Source organism: Uranotaenia lowii, chromosome 3 (assembly GCF_029784155.1).
Source record: "Uranotaenia lowii strain MFRU-FL chromosome 3, ASM2978415v1, whole genome shotgun sequence".
NCBI lineage: Eukaryota > Metazoa > Arthropoda > Insecta > Diptera > Culicidae > Uranotaenia > Uranotaenia lowii.
In genome coordinates this window covers 139,926,752-139,943,274 of record NC_073693.1, presented here as the reverse complement: position 1 = coordinate 139,943,274, position 16,523 = coordinate 139,926,752, and the positions used below count along the sequence as shown (strand labels likewise).

Genomic DNA, 16,523 nt, shown 5'->3' with positions numbered 1-16,523 from the left:
TGCAATTTTACAAACCACGTTGTGTATTCCACACACAACATAAATTTGTGTGTTGAGCGATGGTCGAAATTGAATGATTTAGTTTTCGCTGTGAAAAATACATAAATTATGGATAGCTTATCATTGCCTATTTTTGCTATTAATGTTTTCTTTCTATGAAGAAAAAAATTAATAATTTATTTGCCAGATGAGGCTACAACTTTGAATTTCGCTGTTGGGTTAGTTGTACAGCAAATTATGCGATAATTTTGGACTCAGGTTTTTATTCATGAAAATATATGAATACCTTAATAATGCTTAGTTTTGCAATCATATAAAATTCTACACCAAATTTTGCTCATTGTTTGCTGTTGATACCTAAATGTGGTCTCAATTTGCTGTCAAATAAAATTATATGATACCTTAATTATACCTAATTTTGCTCTCGTACAAAATTCTACAGCAAAAAATGCTATCAGTTTGCTTTTGACACCTTATTATGATCTCAGTTTGCTATCAATTCGGGCATCAAAGTCTGCTCGGGCTGTGTATAGGGAAGAGTGAGGAAACTTAATTGTTTCCATGTCATATTTGGTTCCATTTGTTAGATAAGTACTTGGTTTATGCAAAGCAACCGTATGTGAGCTCCCGTCTTCCCTAAATGTATCCCCAATTGAAGGGGAAAGAAGTCTCAAATAGCCAAATAACCACTTAACGTATCCAAATGCTTTCCCATGCCAAAGTTGTTTCCATTTGCTCGACTAATTCTCGAATTATGCGAAAAATTGTAAATGAGCCCCCATCTCTCTTTCCTATTTGTGTAACACTGAAAGGACTATTAGGCACGTCTGTTTAGGTCACTGGTTGAGAAAAGACTGACTTGACAGAACCGGACGGGGGCAGTGGGTTGACATTGTTACGAACACATGCACAATTGCTGGAAGGGTTGCCAGAAATAAAGTCAAGAAAATAACTTATAGGGTTAGGCTTTATTGAATCTCAACATACTCCCCCCCACGCAAACTATTCAACGGGTAAAGGGCACAACTTGGCAATCGATCTTTTGATTTCACCTCTAGGTGTTTTTAAAGAGGCCACACGTACATGTCCATCTGGTCCAGGATGTACCTTTGTTACTCGCCCGGTGATCCAAACACATGGTGGCAGGTTTTCCTCTTTAACAAGACATAATTGACCAACTAACAAATCTGGTTTGGCCGTTGATAACCCTTTTGTTCTTTGCTGTAAATTGTTGAGGTATTCCATCTGCCAACGTTTCCAAAATAGTTGAACACTTCGTTGCACTTGTTCAAAGCGATTGAGTAATTTTGGTGGATCGGTTATTAAATCTTCCTCTGGCATAGCAGTTATCGGTTCACCTATCAGAAAGTGTCCTGGTGTCAAAGGAATGGGATCACTAGACGCCGAAGATATTGGAGAGATAGGCCTTGAGTTAAGACACCCCTCGATCTGCTTCATTAAAGTTAACATTTCTTCGTATGTGGGTGTTGAAGAACCCAGAACACGCCGCAAGTGGTATTTCACACTCTTGATACCCGCTTCCCAAATACCACCAAATGCCGGAGATCTCGGGGGAATGAACTTCCAATCAACGCCTTCATTCGTGCAAAAGTCTTGAATATCTGGTTCTACTTGGCATTTGAAATTGGTTTTTAATGATTTGATTTCATTTTTGGACCCAGTAAAATTAGTCGCATTGTCACAATAAATTATCGCACTACGACCCCGAACTTCGGAAAATCGTCTTAAAGCTGCGATGAATGATGCGCTTGTCAGGCTACTGACGAGTTCCAGATGAACTGCCCGAGTTTTAAGACAAATGAACAATGCCACATAAACCTTCAATGTTTTTTGAGTTCTTACAAAGTTCTCTTTAATGATAAAAGGTCCACCAAAATCGACACCACACTCTTTAAAGGGTTTTCCCGGATTCAATCTTACTTCCGGAATTTCTCCCATGATTTGGTTCAGTGGTTTGGGTTTATTGCGAAAACATGTCATACACTGATGAATTATTTTTCGTGTTAATGATTTTCCCTTTGGAACCCAGTATTTTAATCTAACCGTGTATAACAGCGATTGAGGTCCAATGTGAAGGTACGATAAGTGATAATTTCTTACAACCACTTGTGTAAAGTTTGACTTGGGAGGAAGAATGATTGGATGTTGCTGATCAAATGAGATTCCAGCTGCTTGAATTCGGCCATCAACACGCATTAATCCGTCGACATCTATGAAAGGATTCAGTGTGAGCAGAACGCTTTTACCGGAGAGTGGTTTCTTTTTCTTTATACAGCTTATTTCTTCCGCGTAAAAACGTTGTTGTGTTGTTTTGATGATAGTTTTGTGAGCTCGCCGAATTTCCCAAATGGTAATTTTTCCTGTGAGACGATCACCTGGTTTGGATTTGGATCGACAATTTTGGACGAAACGCAAACAGTAAGCAGCGATTCTTTGGAGTTTTCCTAGGTTTGATACCTTTTCAATGAAAGCAAACGGTGAGTCAGTATCATTTGTGGACCTTTGTATCTGAACAGTTGTTTTTAAACTTAATGTTGATTCAAAGTTCCATTTCTTATTGTCTTCTCGTAGGTAGATTGGCCCATTCCACCACAGTTGATTGTTTATCAGTTTCTTGGCAGAGCTTCCCCGGGATATTAGATCCGCTGGATTGTCCTTTGAGCGAACATGGTGCCATGCTTCTAACTTAGTTTTTTCATTAATAATCTTCACCCGGTTGCTTACAAATTGTGGCCGTGATCTGTTTGGGTTGGCAATCCAATCTAGAGTTACCATCGAGTCCGTCCAGTAATGAATGCCTTGTATTGGGATAGTCAAAGCACTTCGGACCTTATCCATCAATTCTACCAATGATACAGCTGCTCTTAATTCAAGTCTAGGGATGGTTAAGTCGTTGTTATTATTATTCGCACTTTGTGGAGTTACTCTTGACTTAGCACACATTAGATGAACCGTTACTTTTCCATCAAATGCAACAGTACGAACATATATAGCAGCTCCATAAGCCCGTTTGGCAGCATCAGAAAATCCATGGAGTTCTGTAAACTGTCCCGAAGAAGACGTATACCTGTAATTGTGTTTAATTAATTACCAATTCCATAATATGGACTATTAAGAATATGAATAATCTCACAATACCTTGGAAATTGGATGTACTTCAAATCACATATCTGCTTGCAAAACCAAGTCCATTCAGAAATGATATCGTTTGGTAGTTTTTCATCCCACTGCAGCTTATGGGACCAAATATTCTGCATAAGAATCTTCCCTTGTACTACAACAGGACTAATCACTCCAAGGGGGTCGAATATTTTCTGCACTTCTGCAAGAATGTTGCGTTTCGTGGTTCCCGCTTCTATGTCGATTTCGTTCGTAATGCTTAACAGATCTTTGAAGGTGTTCCACTGGAGGCCGAGGATTTTCGTTGACGTATTTTGTTCTTCTATAACCGTCTTTGGGTCATTACACTTCCAATTGTGAAGTTCGAAACCTGCACTTTTAAGTATACGGGTAAGTTGTTCCTTTAGTAGGATCAGTTTTTGTTCATCTTCGTGGCCAAATAGAACGTCGTCCATGTAGAAATCTTTCTCAATGATTTTACAAGCTTCAGGGAACTCAGATTGGAATTCAATTGCTAGTTGTTTTAGGCAGCGAGCAGCAGTAAATGGAGCTGAGCAAGTTCCATACGTTACGGTGTTCAATTGATACGTACTTATAGGTTCTTCCAATGAAAATCGCCACAGTATGAGTTGAAACCTTCTGTCTTCTTCGTGAACCAAAATTTGTCGGAACATTTTTTGAATGTCTCCCGTGATTCCATAGCGATAGCATCTGAACCTCAATAATATACTGAAAATGTCTTGCTGTATGGTAGGGCCGGTTAACAAAACGTCATTTAATGATAATCCGCTAGACGTTTGGGCTGATCCATTAAAAACAGTTCGTAGTTTGGTCGTCGCACTATCAGGTCTTAAGACAGGATGATGAGGGAAGTAGAAATGTGCCTGGTTCTCTGCTATCTGTTCCTCATTGATCTTTTCCATATGACCTAGATCCAAATAATTAAGCATGAATTCTCTATACTGTTCATGTAACAAGGGATCGCGTTCAAATCTACGTTCCAATTTGAGAAATCTGTCCAATGCCAAATTCTTGGATTGACCCAATAAAGCGTAAGTTTCTTTCAAGGGTAAACGTACCACGAACCTCCCCTCTTTATTTCTCAAAGTTGTTTCAAGGAACAGTTGCTCAAAAACAGATTCTTCTTCGGTCCATGATAGAGTGTTGTAAGCTTGGATATTTTCTTGCATAAACTGAGTTAATTTGCGATTTTCGTTCATTTTTGTAAATAACCTCCTACTATCCATCCCAAACTAGTGTTCTGCATAAACGGTAGGCATGGTCCAACTTGATGGTTCCCACTTCTTAAAACGTCCAGTACTATTGAAATACCAAGCAATAAATCGACTGGCCTTGATTTATTGAATTCAGGGTCAGCCAAAAGTAGTTCGGGTAAATCCCATTCATCTATTACAATGTCGTTGTTGGGAACGGAATCTGTTATGCTGTCCGTAATAAGTACCGTGATTGACCTTTGATAATCACTTATACGAGACTTGATCGAAATAGTGGCTTTTTCTTGCACTATTGTGTTAGTGTTACCAAATCCTTGGACGTTTACCCGGGTGGTTTTCGTTGATATCCCTGTTTTCTGTATAAACGACTTGGTAGCAAAACTAGTTTGAGACCCGGAGTCTAGCAATACTCGACAGACTTTTCCTTTATACGTACTAAGATTGATGCTGTGGGGAGGATAGCTGTGTCTGGTGATTGATTACACTTGCTGTTATTTTCTGTAAATTTTTATTCAACAAATTTCAATGTGAAACAATAAAACATTTCATAGATTTACTCACGCTTGGTATCATAGATTCGATGATTGTCCCGATGAAGTGAGGTATGATGCCGACCGTTGCATCTTCAACAGTTACCACCACGACATTTTTTACACGCTTCAAAGGGCCTGCAGTGTTTTCATAAGGATTTTTGCGTTTGACCGAGATAGCTTCAATTACCTGGCATCGGTCCAATACAAAAGATTCCAATTGTTCGTAGGTGGGCGGTGTTACTCCGGACGCTGCTGTTTCCCATTGCCTGCGAGTGTACGCGTCTAGTTTGTTGGACATCATATGGATCAACATAGCATCCCAGCTTTGAACTGGTTGTTCCAATATCTGCAGGCATCTGATGTGTTTTCGTGCGCTGTCAAATAACACTCTCAGATTAGCTGCTGACTCAGTTTCCACCGGTTTGAGTTCGAATAATTCCCGGACGTGTTGTTGGATCAACTGTTTCGGGTTGTTATATCTTCGCGTTAGTAAGTCGTAAGCGATTTGATAGTTGTTCTCAGTTGTCGGCAGAGAATCAATAATGGCGAGCGCTGGACCACGTAGAGATACTTTTAAATATTCCAATTTTTGTATTCCTGGTATTGCCCTTGAATGAATCAACGAATTAAATTTATCGTGCCATTCAAGCCATTGTTCGCTTGAACCACTGAACTTTGGCAAATCGATCGTAGGTAGTCGTATAGCGTCCTTGGATATTGGGGGCACATCGGTCTTCTTTTGGTTGTTGATAGTTTTTTCGAAGGCTGCCATACCCGCAATGTATTTTAATTCCACTGCGTCCCTTGTTGAGATCTCGTCAGGCATCAGTTGTTCGAGAGAATTTTGAACGGCATCGTAAGCAGTGTATGCTTGCTTTAGCATGTCGCGTCGCGTTTCGATCATCACCACATCATTTTGGAAAGCCTCCATTGTTTCGATGATATGGGAAATCCTATTGCTGGCGTGGTTCCGTTGGTTCGTAAGTCGATCCATATCAGACTGCAAGACGTATACCTGTTGAACATTGGACGATTCCGGGACTGTTGGTTGTATTTCTTGCTCCTCCTCCATATTGACGAATGGCTCCACCAATTGTATTTGATCTTCATCCGCCATTGCTTCTTTTATCATCCGGTTCGAAGGACCACTTTTATGTGTAACACTGAAAGGACTATTAGGCACGTCTGTTTAGGTCACTGGTTGAGAAAGAACTGACTTGACAGAACCGGACGGGGGCAGTGGGTTGACATTGTTACGAACACATGCACAATTGCTGGAAGGGTTGCCAGAAATAAAGTCAAGAAAATAACTTATAGGGTTAGGCTTTATTGAATCTCAACACTATTACCCCACTTGAAGGAGGCAGTAGTACCAAATATTCATAGAAATATTCTTCAAAAACCCTCCTAAGCCAAACTTCGTTCCATTTGCTGGGTAAGTTTCCGAGTAATGTGAAAAATTGTCCTCCTCCTTCAAGATTTTCTGACTGGAAGAACAGAGGGTTCTCAAAATATCATAGAAACATTACTCTTAATAAAATACCACGCCAAATTTGGTTCCATTTGTTTGATAAGTTTTCTAGTTATGTTGAAAATTGTAAAGGAGCCCCCCCCCACTTTCTATCTACTCACTGGAAGAAGGAAGGGGTATCAAATGTTCATAGAAGTATTCATTGCACCCTTCCAAGCCAAATTTGGTTTCATTTGCTCGAATACTTTTCAAGTTATGCATTGAAAAAGGTATGGAAGCCCCCCTCCTTCCATTCCATGTCTCTACTGGAAGGAGGGAGGGGTCTGAAATAATTATGAAACCATTTCTCGTATTCCACTACCCTCCCATGCCAAATTTGATTCCATTAGATTGATTAGTTCTCCAGATATGTAAAAAATTGTAAGGTAAGCCCCCTTCCCACTTTCTATTTTCCCACTGGAAGGAGGGAGGGGTACTAAATATTCTTAAATACATTTCGGTCAATCTTATTGACTATTTTAGAAATAAATTTTATTCAATAAATACCTCGTCATATGTTTTTACTTGTTTACGTTTAATACAATCGAAAGGAATAGATTGCACTTGAAATTGACTTTTTCAAGGAAAAAAATTTTTTTTTCAAAACAAAGTATTGGTACATTTGAAAAATACCTTCAGTCAATTTTATATTACACCGGTTATTTACACCCAGGGTGGAAAACAGAAAAAAAAAACAAAAAAGACGCTCAAATGTCAAATTGATCTGATTAAATCACTGATCAGTGAGCAGGTATCAAATTTTGTTTCATTAGAAAGACCATTCTAAAAACTTTTTTTTAAGTCGTTCAGAGAGTTTTGCACAAGTTTACAAGTTTCACCAAACTGAGCATGCCTCATCTATGAAACAACTGCTTTGTTGATTTTATCTGGTTCCTGCACGAATTTTTATCATAAACGATTACAAATGTTTTCAAAAAGTGCTCATTTTTTTTTGTCGAAAAGTAAAAAATATACACTGTTTTATTTTTCATGGTTTTAAATACGGGGTTTGGCAATCATCAACTTTTAACTACGGAAAAAATAAAAAGAAAATTTTTTTTTTTCAGACGTTTCATCCCAAAAGCTACTCGTCAAGATTTGTATTGAATTTTCAATGGTAAAGGCAAGTGCATAAATGTTGATATTTGGGGTTTTCCGCTCCTCTCGTGGGCTATCTGTTTTCAAATCACAAATTGATTCTCAAAATTTAATGTGGAATTTTTATTCAATAAATTAAATAAATATTTAAATAGTATCTCTCATTAGACCTACAATCCTACAAAATATTTGGTGGGATTGTAGGGCAGAAAATTTTCATGTAATAGTAATAAATTTGACACAAAGATATTTAAAGCTCAAGCTGCTTATCCAGTTCAAATCGAGAGTCAGATCAGACATAAAATTCTTAATGTTAATTTTAAGTTTTCAACCTTGGTCATGACTTAGAATTTTCCGTGAAAATTCAAATTTTCCACTTCAACAGTGCCGAAAATTAATAAAAATGAATCTCAGATTAAATTTGAGATTTGATTTTTAATGCTCCAGATCCATGTCCAGAGCTAATGATTTAACACCCAAGTCACCCTAAAGTGAAATCGGATTCAGCATTCAGAATTTTTAGTATAGTACTCCACTATCTCTTCTGCCGGTTCTGACCCTCATGTAGGGTGGGAGGGCGTTTGTTGAGGAAGGTTTCGAGTTCTGAATTCAGAATTAAATTCCAGACACAGAATTCAAAAGTTAAATTAAAAATTAGGAATCCAAATCAGAGTTCATAATCAAACTCAAAATTCAAAGTCTGAATTCGTTTGATAACTACTGTCAAACTTTACTTTCTTCTCTTCTACAGGATATAGATTTTGTGCTAGATCTGCTTGAAGTCGGTAACCAGGAACAGGTTAGGCCAATATTCGAACAAATCGACAACATTTATCTGGTGGTGCCTCCATTGATCATGTGGATAACCGCCATTAAAGGATTTATCTTCTGGTTGATCTTCCTGTTGCTGGCCTTTGTGATGATGGGCGTGGCCAGTCGACTGTGGGAGGAGAACAAACCGGCTCCCGCCTACAATAGTGTTGTCCATGCGTCCAGAACTGCCCCGACGGCACCGGTTGAGCAGATGGAAGAGATCAGAAATTCACCGGATGTTGTAGCCGTCTCAGCAGCTGCCAGTCGATACAAAGACCCTGCGAGGACACCGACGGATATTCCTTCCTATAGTGAAGCTTCTGCTCCTGCGGCTGATGAAAACGTCGTCCGGACCGTGGAACCTTTGAAGGGCGGCAATGACTCCCCTTATCTGGAGCAGCCACCGGAACAGGATAGGTACGACGTCAATGAACCACCTCCAGTACGACCAAAACCGATACTTAATCCTTACACGGATAAACGATTTTCGTACATGCCTGGCAATCCACAACCGTTCTCCTATCTGGCGGGACCTCCACAGCAGGTAAGCCCCCGGAATTCGACAAACGTCCCAACGGAAGTACGCAGTCAGCTACCGTGGAGCTATTTCCGGAACTCAGAAGAGTTGGGGCCACCGAAACGAGTAACATCCACTTTGAATGATCAGTCCGACTTTCCTGGAGCAGATGTTGCTGTACCAATGACAAAACCGGGCGCACCAGACGATCGTTCAAGCGATGAAGGAAGTGCGTTTCACCCAATATCTACTATCTGAACACCTATCTTACATTTTCGATTCTCAATTTCAGAATGGAGTGGTCCAGAGTATCGATATTGAAACTCTGATCTGTCCCAACTTCGAACGTGGAGGGAAAACCAAAGACGAAATGCCATAAACAACAAACCCGAGAACCGGAACCAAAAGATCGCAATTATCGGATCAATATAGTGACTTAATTTTACTATCGACTGAATGGTTGCAGCTGTGTGTACACCAAATCCGTTTAGTGCCTTGATACAAGGTGGATTGCTGCACTGTTGAACAGTGTGCAAGCAATGACTACGATGTTATTTAGCGTTTAAGATTTGACCTGTGAGAAAATATTGAAGATTAAAACCGATTTTACTGGATGTTCGAATTTGAATCAATACATGAATTGATATCCGAAAATGCACAACATCACTTGACATTAGGGTGGTCCAAATCAGCCAAATGATTATTGGCCCACCAGAAATTCACATGCAGAATTTCAACCAGAACGAACACTTCTGGCCAACCGCTTTATCTACCCTTGATAAATTTTACTTCGTATCTAGTATCATCTTTTAACTTGAAATATGTGAAACTACGTCCAGTTTCAAAAATACTACATGTTCAGAACAATCGGTGCATGTGTATACATGAAAGTAAGAGCCAAAAATTTCTTCTTGCCACCCGAATTCAAGAATAGATAGAATACAGAAAAAAAAGTCTTCTAAAAATTACTAATCATGCACTTTCGAATCTGTTTTTAAGTTTTATCAAACACTGTATGATTTTTGAAAGAAAATTTGTCCTTCTCCTTCAACAGACGAAGTTTTCAAAAATTCTCAAATTATTTCAACAGGTCTAGTAGTGGTTTTGAAAACAGTTTGAGAAGATCATTACAAGTACCGTAAAACGGGGTAACATTGATCACCGGGGCAAATTTGATCAACAATAATTTTTTACACATTATCATCACTCTCACTCTCACTTATCATACTCAGTCTATAGTTTGAATTTTTTTAAACTGTTTTCAACGTTTGAAAGCCTATAAATTGAGTATCAAATAGGAAAAAATTGGGTAGTATTTGAAATTTTTTCTCTTGTAAAATCTAATTTCACAATCTTCAAATATCTATTTTTCCAGGGCTCGCATACAAACAGCTCTTTTGATGATAACAAAAAGCATTTAGAAGCAAACGGGTTGTTGAATGTGATAGAACATCTTTTTTTCTTTTTATATGTATAGTTTGAGTGCTATTTTTTATAGTCATTTCATTTAATGATATTTTTTTTTATATTTAAAAAGGACATTTTCATAAAGTAAGCCCGTATTAGACAAATGGATAGGAACCCTATCAAAAGGTTAACTTTGAAGAAAAAATGAAAATGGAAATAATAGGAGGGCCTAGGAGAACGTGTTAAGGTGAAATTTCATTTGTATTTTGAAGCTAAAACTATTTAGCAATTGTTATAATTTTTGCCCCTAAATGTATGCAGCATCTTTGTTCTTTTTTTGATGATAAATGTTTTGGAAAGAAAACGTTGAAAAGCAAGGTAAAATTGATAAACTTGCATTTGCAAATATTATGAAGGTGTTTTGTATCCTTTATGATCAAGAAAACTCGTTAAAACCGTCAAAATAGAGACCGATCAATATTACCCCAAACCATCAAATTCTGAACAGAGACATAATCGATTTTTAAATCCAATTTAAATAGTAAATTTCTGCAACCCTATTTTACGTTCATAGGAGTCCAGTACTGGTTCTAAAAATATGAAACATGCCACATTCCCCTTAACAGAAAAAATAATCGGAAAACATTTAAAAAATTGATCAATCTTACCCCGGATTACGGTACCTACCATCATGGAAGATACAGTGAACGATACAAGAATAGTACCACTATGTTATTGGCTTATTATAATATGAATGATTGAAAATCATCCAAATTTTTTTCTACAATTTGTTTTAAATTGCCTATCGGATAAATCAGGCATAAGTTTACTTTTTTGGATGAAGCAATTCACGTTGAGGATCAATAATAAAAAAAATGCGAAATAAGAATAGCAGCACTTTTTTTTCTACAAAAATCAAGATTATTTCTTAGTATTTTCTGTGTAAAAATGAATAATAATGCTTCTACAAACTATTTGAATAAAAAACTGCATTTTTTGACAATTTCTTGTATCACAAAGGTTTTTAAGGGATTTTTCTAGAGATTTTCCTATAGAATTAGGGAATTTTGCATTTCAGCAATACTACTTTCTCGAGAGGCCCCTGTGATTCGATTTTTTTAAATGCTTTCCCAGAGAATACAAAACATTCTAAACGTTTAAAAGAACTGGGAATGAGTTCAGTATACTCTCTTCAAATAGCCATGTTGTCTGCGTAGAAGATGGTATCTGGTATCTTCAAATGAAAATTGTTAATCAATAACGTGCAAACATTGAGGAAGAGTTTAGAAATTTCTCAAAATTAAAAGCTCTGAGTTGAGCTGCAAAATGCAAAATTTAATTCTAAACTTATCACCAATAAAAATTTTTTGATTTAGGAACATGACCGGATAGATATTTCAAATGTTTTTCATTTCATCATTGATCGTCTGGTTTGTGCTTCATCGAGAAATATTTACTTAATGACAATTGGGAAATATCATGAAGTTTTGAATCATAGAATACAAAATTCATGAAAATAAACAAAATAATTAAATTCGAAAGAGATGCAAATATAAGAGTTTAAGAACTTTAAACAAATTAGGTTATACTCAGAACCACAATTCAGTGTCTCAAATCTTAATCATAATTTCAAATCATATTTTGAGAAACAAAATATGTATTAAATAAAAAAAAGTGATTTAAAGTTACAATCAGAGCCAAAGCAAAAATGACACCAAATGTTTATTTCAATTTGATATCTTTGGAACACAAAATAAAACGTTTTCATAAGATGTTTATGGATATGAACAAGAAATATCAGATAAAAAAAAATTATATCAAATTGTTATTCTAAATGTGACAAAAGTTTCATTCGATGCCCCCAAAGCCAAAGGGGTATAAATGAAAAAATGAATAGAGATGAATGTTTAAAACACAAAATCAGTTATCATTGAAAATGTCAGATAAGGAATCCAAATTAGTTAAGTACCTAAAACTAAGATCCAGAGTTCTCAAAATTCAGAAAATCTTAATGAATTGAAACTGGAAAGCAAAAAACTAAAAACATAGAAATATTCATGTTGAGAGAATCACTCAATGGTATTAGCAACTTAACTATGATATCGTTTTTATGATAGTTTGAGAATGATCATTTGAAAAATGATATGCTGAATTTAGGATATTTACTTTAGTAGATGATAAAATTTTGGTTAAATCAGTTGAAAGTGTTTAAGAACGAATTTCAAGTCTAAGACAGAAATTGGGATGGAAATCTTCTTCTTCTTCTAATATATAAAGATGAGTTTTGCTATATATGTTTGTTTGTATGCACCTTAAACAAATCCACACCGCCTAACCGATCAGCCTGAAATTTGGCACGGTTATGTGTTTGGACCATGGTAAGGTTTTAGTAATAGTTTTGAGCCCCTCCCACCTAAGAAAAGGGACCCTCCCATACAACTTTTGTTTTTATTCACACGAATCAAAAGTCATGGCACCCATTTTGCCAACCGTTTTTCGTTTCCTTTGGCGGGGTTGTTTTCACCATCACCATGGGCTGGGCATTAGAAACGACCATCCAGAGTTCACGTGTACTGGATAGCAAATCAAAGCCTGCTAGCGATTTAAAAGTTCAAAGCGAAGTTTTTGGCTGATTTTTTTTCTTTCTACTGTTCTAAGCACGTGGTACTGGTACGAGGTATTTGATTGCAATAATGAGCCTTAATTAAGGATTAAAAAATACAATTACCCTGTTAGGAATATATCGACTAGAATTTCAATGGTTTTCAAAGTGCTCCCTACCACCGCCCGAGGGCTTTGAGAGTCTACAAGGATACACAGTAAACTGAAAAGTGAACAGTGAATAACTATTTGGACTGGAGGCTGAAATACTAATGAACAGCGTTTTCATTGACTCCAGCTTTTAAAGTCCAACCATTTTCATATTTTTAGGATTCCTTATAAAGAAAGAAAAATTAATAAGATTCAGAGTTATACGTTGAAGGCTTCAATTTCAATGCTTTGATAGCCGCCGGGAAATTTAAACGGGGAAGTAGAAATTTTTTAAGATAATTAAATCTGAGGTTTTAAGCTTTATACAATTCTATTTCATTGACCAATTTATAACTTTTGATTTATTTTTGGCCATCAATGTGTTCAATTCTACCATCCAATTTGGAAAAAAATCTTTTGGTAATGCGAGTTCAAACAAATGATATCAAAGAATTTTAACATTGATCACTCTTCAAAATAATTAATAGAATGATTGTGTCCGAGGATAAAAAACTTAAATAGAACTCAAATAAGACCATTTAAATGGTAATTGCGGTTCAGAGATGATTTATTTTCGATAACTCCAAGAAACTTTTAGTTAAACTTTCTACATTTAAGAAAAACTAATCATAAAACAGTGTTCAATTAAAAGGCGAAAAAAGCACACATACAATTAAAAACATTCAAAATGAGTCTTAAACATAGTTCAACAAGGTTCGGAAGTGTTTTCTGGAAATTTTTAAGTGAATAAAACTTAAATATACCATTGTACAAGTAGATCATCCATCTTGAAAAGTGGGATAATCTTCAAAAGAGATTTTCATCGAATGGAGGATGGGAAAGATAGCAAATTATTTTATCATTTGCATTTAAAAAATTAACGGCCAAATCTATTCGAGCTTCTTAGAAAAAAGGTGGGTTAAAAAAGTTTTTCGTGATAGGGAAAGGGAAAGAAAATTAATTTGAAATTCTATTGATAACCCTCAAAACTGTATGCTTCTTCAAAAAAAAGAAATTAAATCGATAAACACAGTGAATAATCTCAATAAAAACTTTCAAAAGACTAACAAAACATACGTGGCCAAACATGAGCCAAATTTCTTAAAATGATGAATGTAAAGCTTCCAACATTTCGAAAAATCAAACCACTCATTTTGATTTAAATTTTTTGTGAACCCGAGCAAGGCCGGGTAAAATAAGCTAGTTCAATAAATAAAACTCAGTACTGTCGAATGGTCCAATCAAATTAAATACAGTTTTTTTTATAGATTTATAGAACTACAGTTTTTTTATAGATAAATATGGAAATTTATAAACCAACGGAAATTTTAATAATAAAACTCAGTACTGTCGAATGGTCCTATCAAATTAACTACAGTTTTTTTTTATAGATTTATAGAACTACGGTTTTTTTATAGATAAATATGGAAATTTATAAACCAACGGAAATTTTAATAATAATGATTGAAAAGTGAAAAGTTATAAAAATACCCGGTATTAACCCGGATATTGCCTGGGTAACATTCTGGAATTTTTATCATAAAACTTCTCCGTTCTCTCTTACCACTGTTAGCCAGTTTTGGCGAAATTAGCTACTATTATTTTAAGAGGAGAAATCACCGTGAATTTGTTTTATGAAATGAATTTGCGGCTTTATCGGTGAGGGTTAAAGAGTTGAAATGAAAGACGGATAGAAGATCAGAAGAAATTTCTAAGGTGGTGAAAAGAGCGAAGAGCATTTGAAATAGAAGCTTGACCACATGCTAAATTCTTTGTCCCGCATCAATTAACTGTATTGAAGAAGTAGTACCCAATAGAGAAGGCACTACATTTTTCGATACAGTTAATTATGGATGGTTCGACCGCCATGTGAGTGTGCATACTTCGGCACATGTGCACACTCACATGGCGGTCGAACCATCCATAATTAACTGTATCGAAAAATGTAGTGCCTTCTCTATTGGGTACTACTTCTTCAATACAGTTAATTGATGCGGGACAAAGAATTTAGCATGTGGTCAAGCTTCTATTTCAAATGCTCTTCGCTCTTTTCACCACCTTAGAAATTTCTTCTGATCTTCTATCCGTCTTTCATTTCAACTCTTTAACCCTCACCGATAAAGCCGCAAATTCATTTCATTAGCTACTATTTTAATGCAGTAACCACTATTTGGAAAATTAACGTAATAATAAACATTATAGTTGTGCAAGACTCTTGGTTGTAATGGAATTTGTACAGAATATCCTGATTGATATGTTTGGATTTAAAAAAAAAATAAAAAAAATTGTGGTGTTTTCCTCATTTTCTACTAATTTTTTTTCGAATTCGGTTTAGATTATTTTTGTGTAGATTTTGGGTTGAAAATTCTCAATTCAATACTAGGATTTCGATATTTGAAAATGCGGGAGAACTCCTTCACTGCTTACTCTGGGGCCCCCTTAATTTGTATAAGAGAAAAACTATTCTAGATATTATTTCACAGGGGCTCATTCAAGTTTTGATTTCTTTTCATAAATTTGTAGAAATTGAGGTAGTATTATTAAAGTAATGTATAATCTTTTTTACATAATTTCACAACAACTTTGAACATCTTTTTACGTCATGTTAAGTACCTTCAGATTGAGGATAAATTTAACAAAAATTATGCTGGAAATTCTACTGGAAAATTTTACTTACTATTTCTCGGATTCCAAGCCGTTGAAATTTAATTAAGGATAAAGACATTGTTGCGATAGACTGAGTCGATTTGGGGTCATTTTTGAATTTCTCAAACCCTGGGATCTTTAAAGCTTTGTTTTGGTCCAAAACTCATCCATGATTTGTTGCAGGATTTTAAGTAACGTTTACATGAGTAAATTTGAACAACATCATTTTTGTTTTCTCTGTAGAACCGAGCCAGCTGAAGGTTTTGGTGTATATTTTTTAATTTCGTCGTTTCGTATCTTATTAGGCAAAAAGATATTAGCGGTTTAACAGGGGTATGTCTTTTCGCATAAACAATAAACAATACATTAAATTGACATCACTGCTGGAGCCTAGCGAATTATTGCATGAAAAGTAGTCTTGCCATACCTAGCTAGGCACTCAGGAGTGATGTCAATTCAATTTATTATTTATCAGTGCCAAAAGACACACCCCCATTCAACATCTAATAAATTTGTTGTCTAATAAAATACGAAGCTAGAGTCTTCGACAAAGTTATTCAGCAAAAATTTCCGTCAGAAAACTTTTAAATTGGCACAAAAACCATAAGCAGTCTCGGTTCCACGGAAGAAACAAAAATTATGTTGATTTTTCAAAACAAAATATTTAATTTTACCATACAACCCCAAAACTTTAAATTTTCTCATTTAAGCGTAACTTAAAAATTCTGCAAAAAATCATGGATGAGTTTTGGACTAAAACGAAGCCTTTTAAGCTCCAGGGTTTAACCCTTATCCGCATTGGAGTGTCATTTCGATACTATTGCATGTTTGAAGGCTTGTAACTTTTTTCAGAAGCTTCAAAAAACAAAAAT

General features: G+C 35.9%; 2 protein-coding genes across 3 annotated transcripts in view; one reads left to right on the top strand and one right to left on the bottom strand.

Annotated features, from left to right (window-relative positions):
* LOC129757285 (uncharacterized) overlaps window positions 1-9,461 on the top strand; it is a 35,377-nt gene extending 25,916 nt beyond the window's left edge. The window contains exons 5-6 of the mRNA XM_055754452.1: window positions 8,269-9,076; window positions 9,140-9,461. Of these exons, the coding sequence (XP_055610427.1) occupies window positions 8,269-9,076; window positions 9,140-9,168 (837 nt within the window). The 3' untranslated portion in view covers window positions 9,169-9,461. The remainder of the gene's footprint in view (window positions 1-8,268; window positions 9,077-9,139) is intronic.
* Window positions 572-6,010, bottom strand: LOC129757284 (uncharacterized). 2 transcript variants are annotated; one of them, XM_055754450.1, is made up of 3 exons: window positions 4,938-6,010; window positions 3,160-4,874; window positions 572-3,088 (listed from the first exon to the last, which is right to left on the bottom strand). In XM_055754450.1, the coding sequence occupies exons 2-3, from the start codon at window positions 4,386-4,388 to the stop codon at window positions 1,003-1,005; spliced, it is 3,315 nt and encodes a 1,104-aa protein (XP_055610425.1). In that variant the 5' UTR covers window positions 4,389-4,874; window positions 4,938-6,010; the 3' UTR covers window positions 572-1,002. The 2 variants fall into 2 exon arrangements, with proteins under 2 accessions (XP_055610425.1, XP_055610426.1); XM_055754451.1 differs by lacking the exon at window positions 572-3,088 and having other exon boundaries at window positions 3,472-4,874.
* Window positions 9,462-16,523: the final 7,062 nt, after the last annotated feature.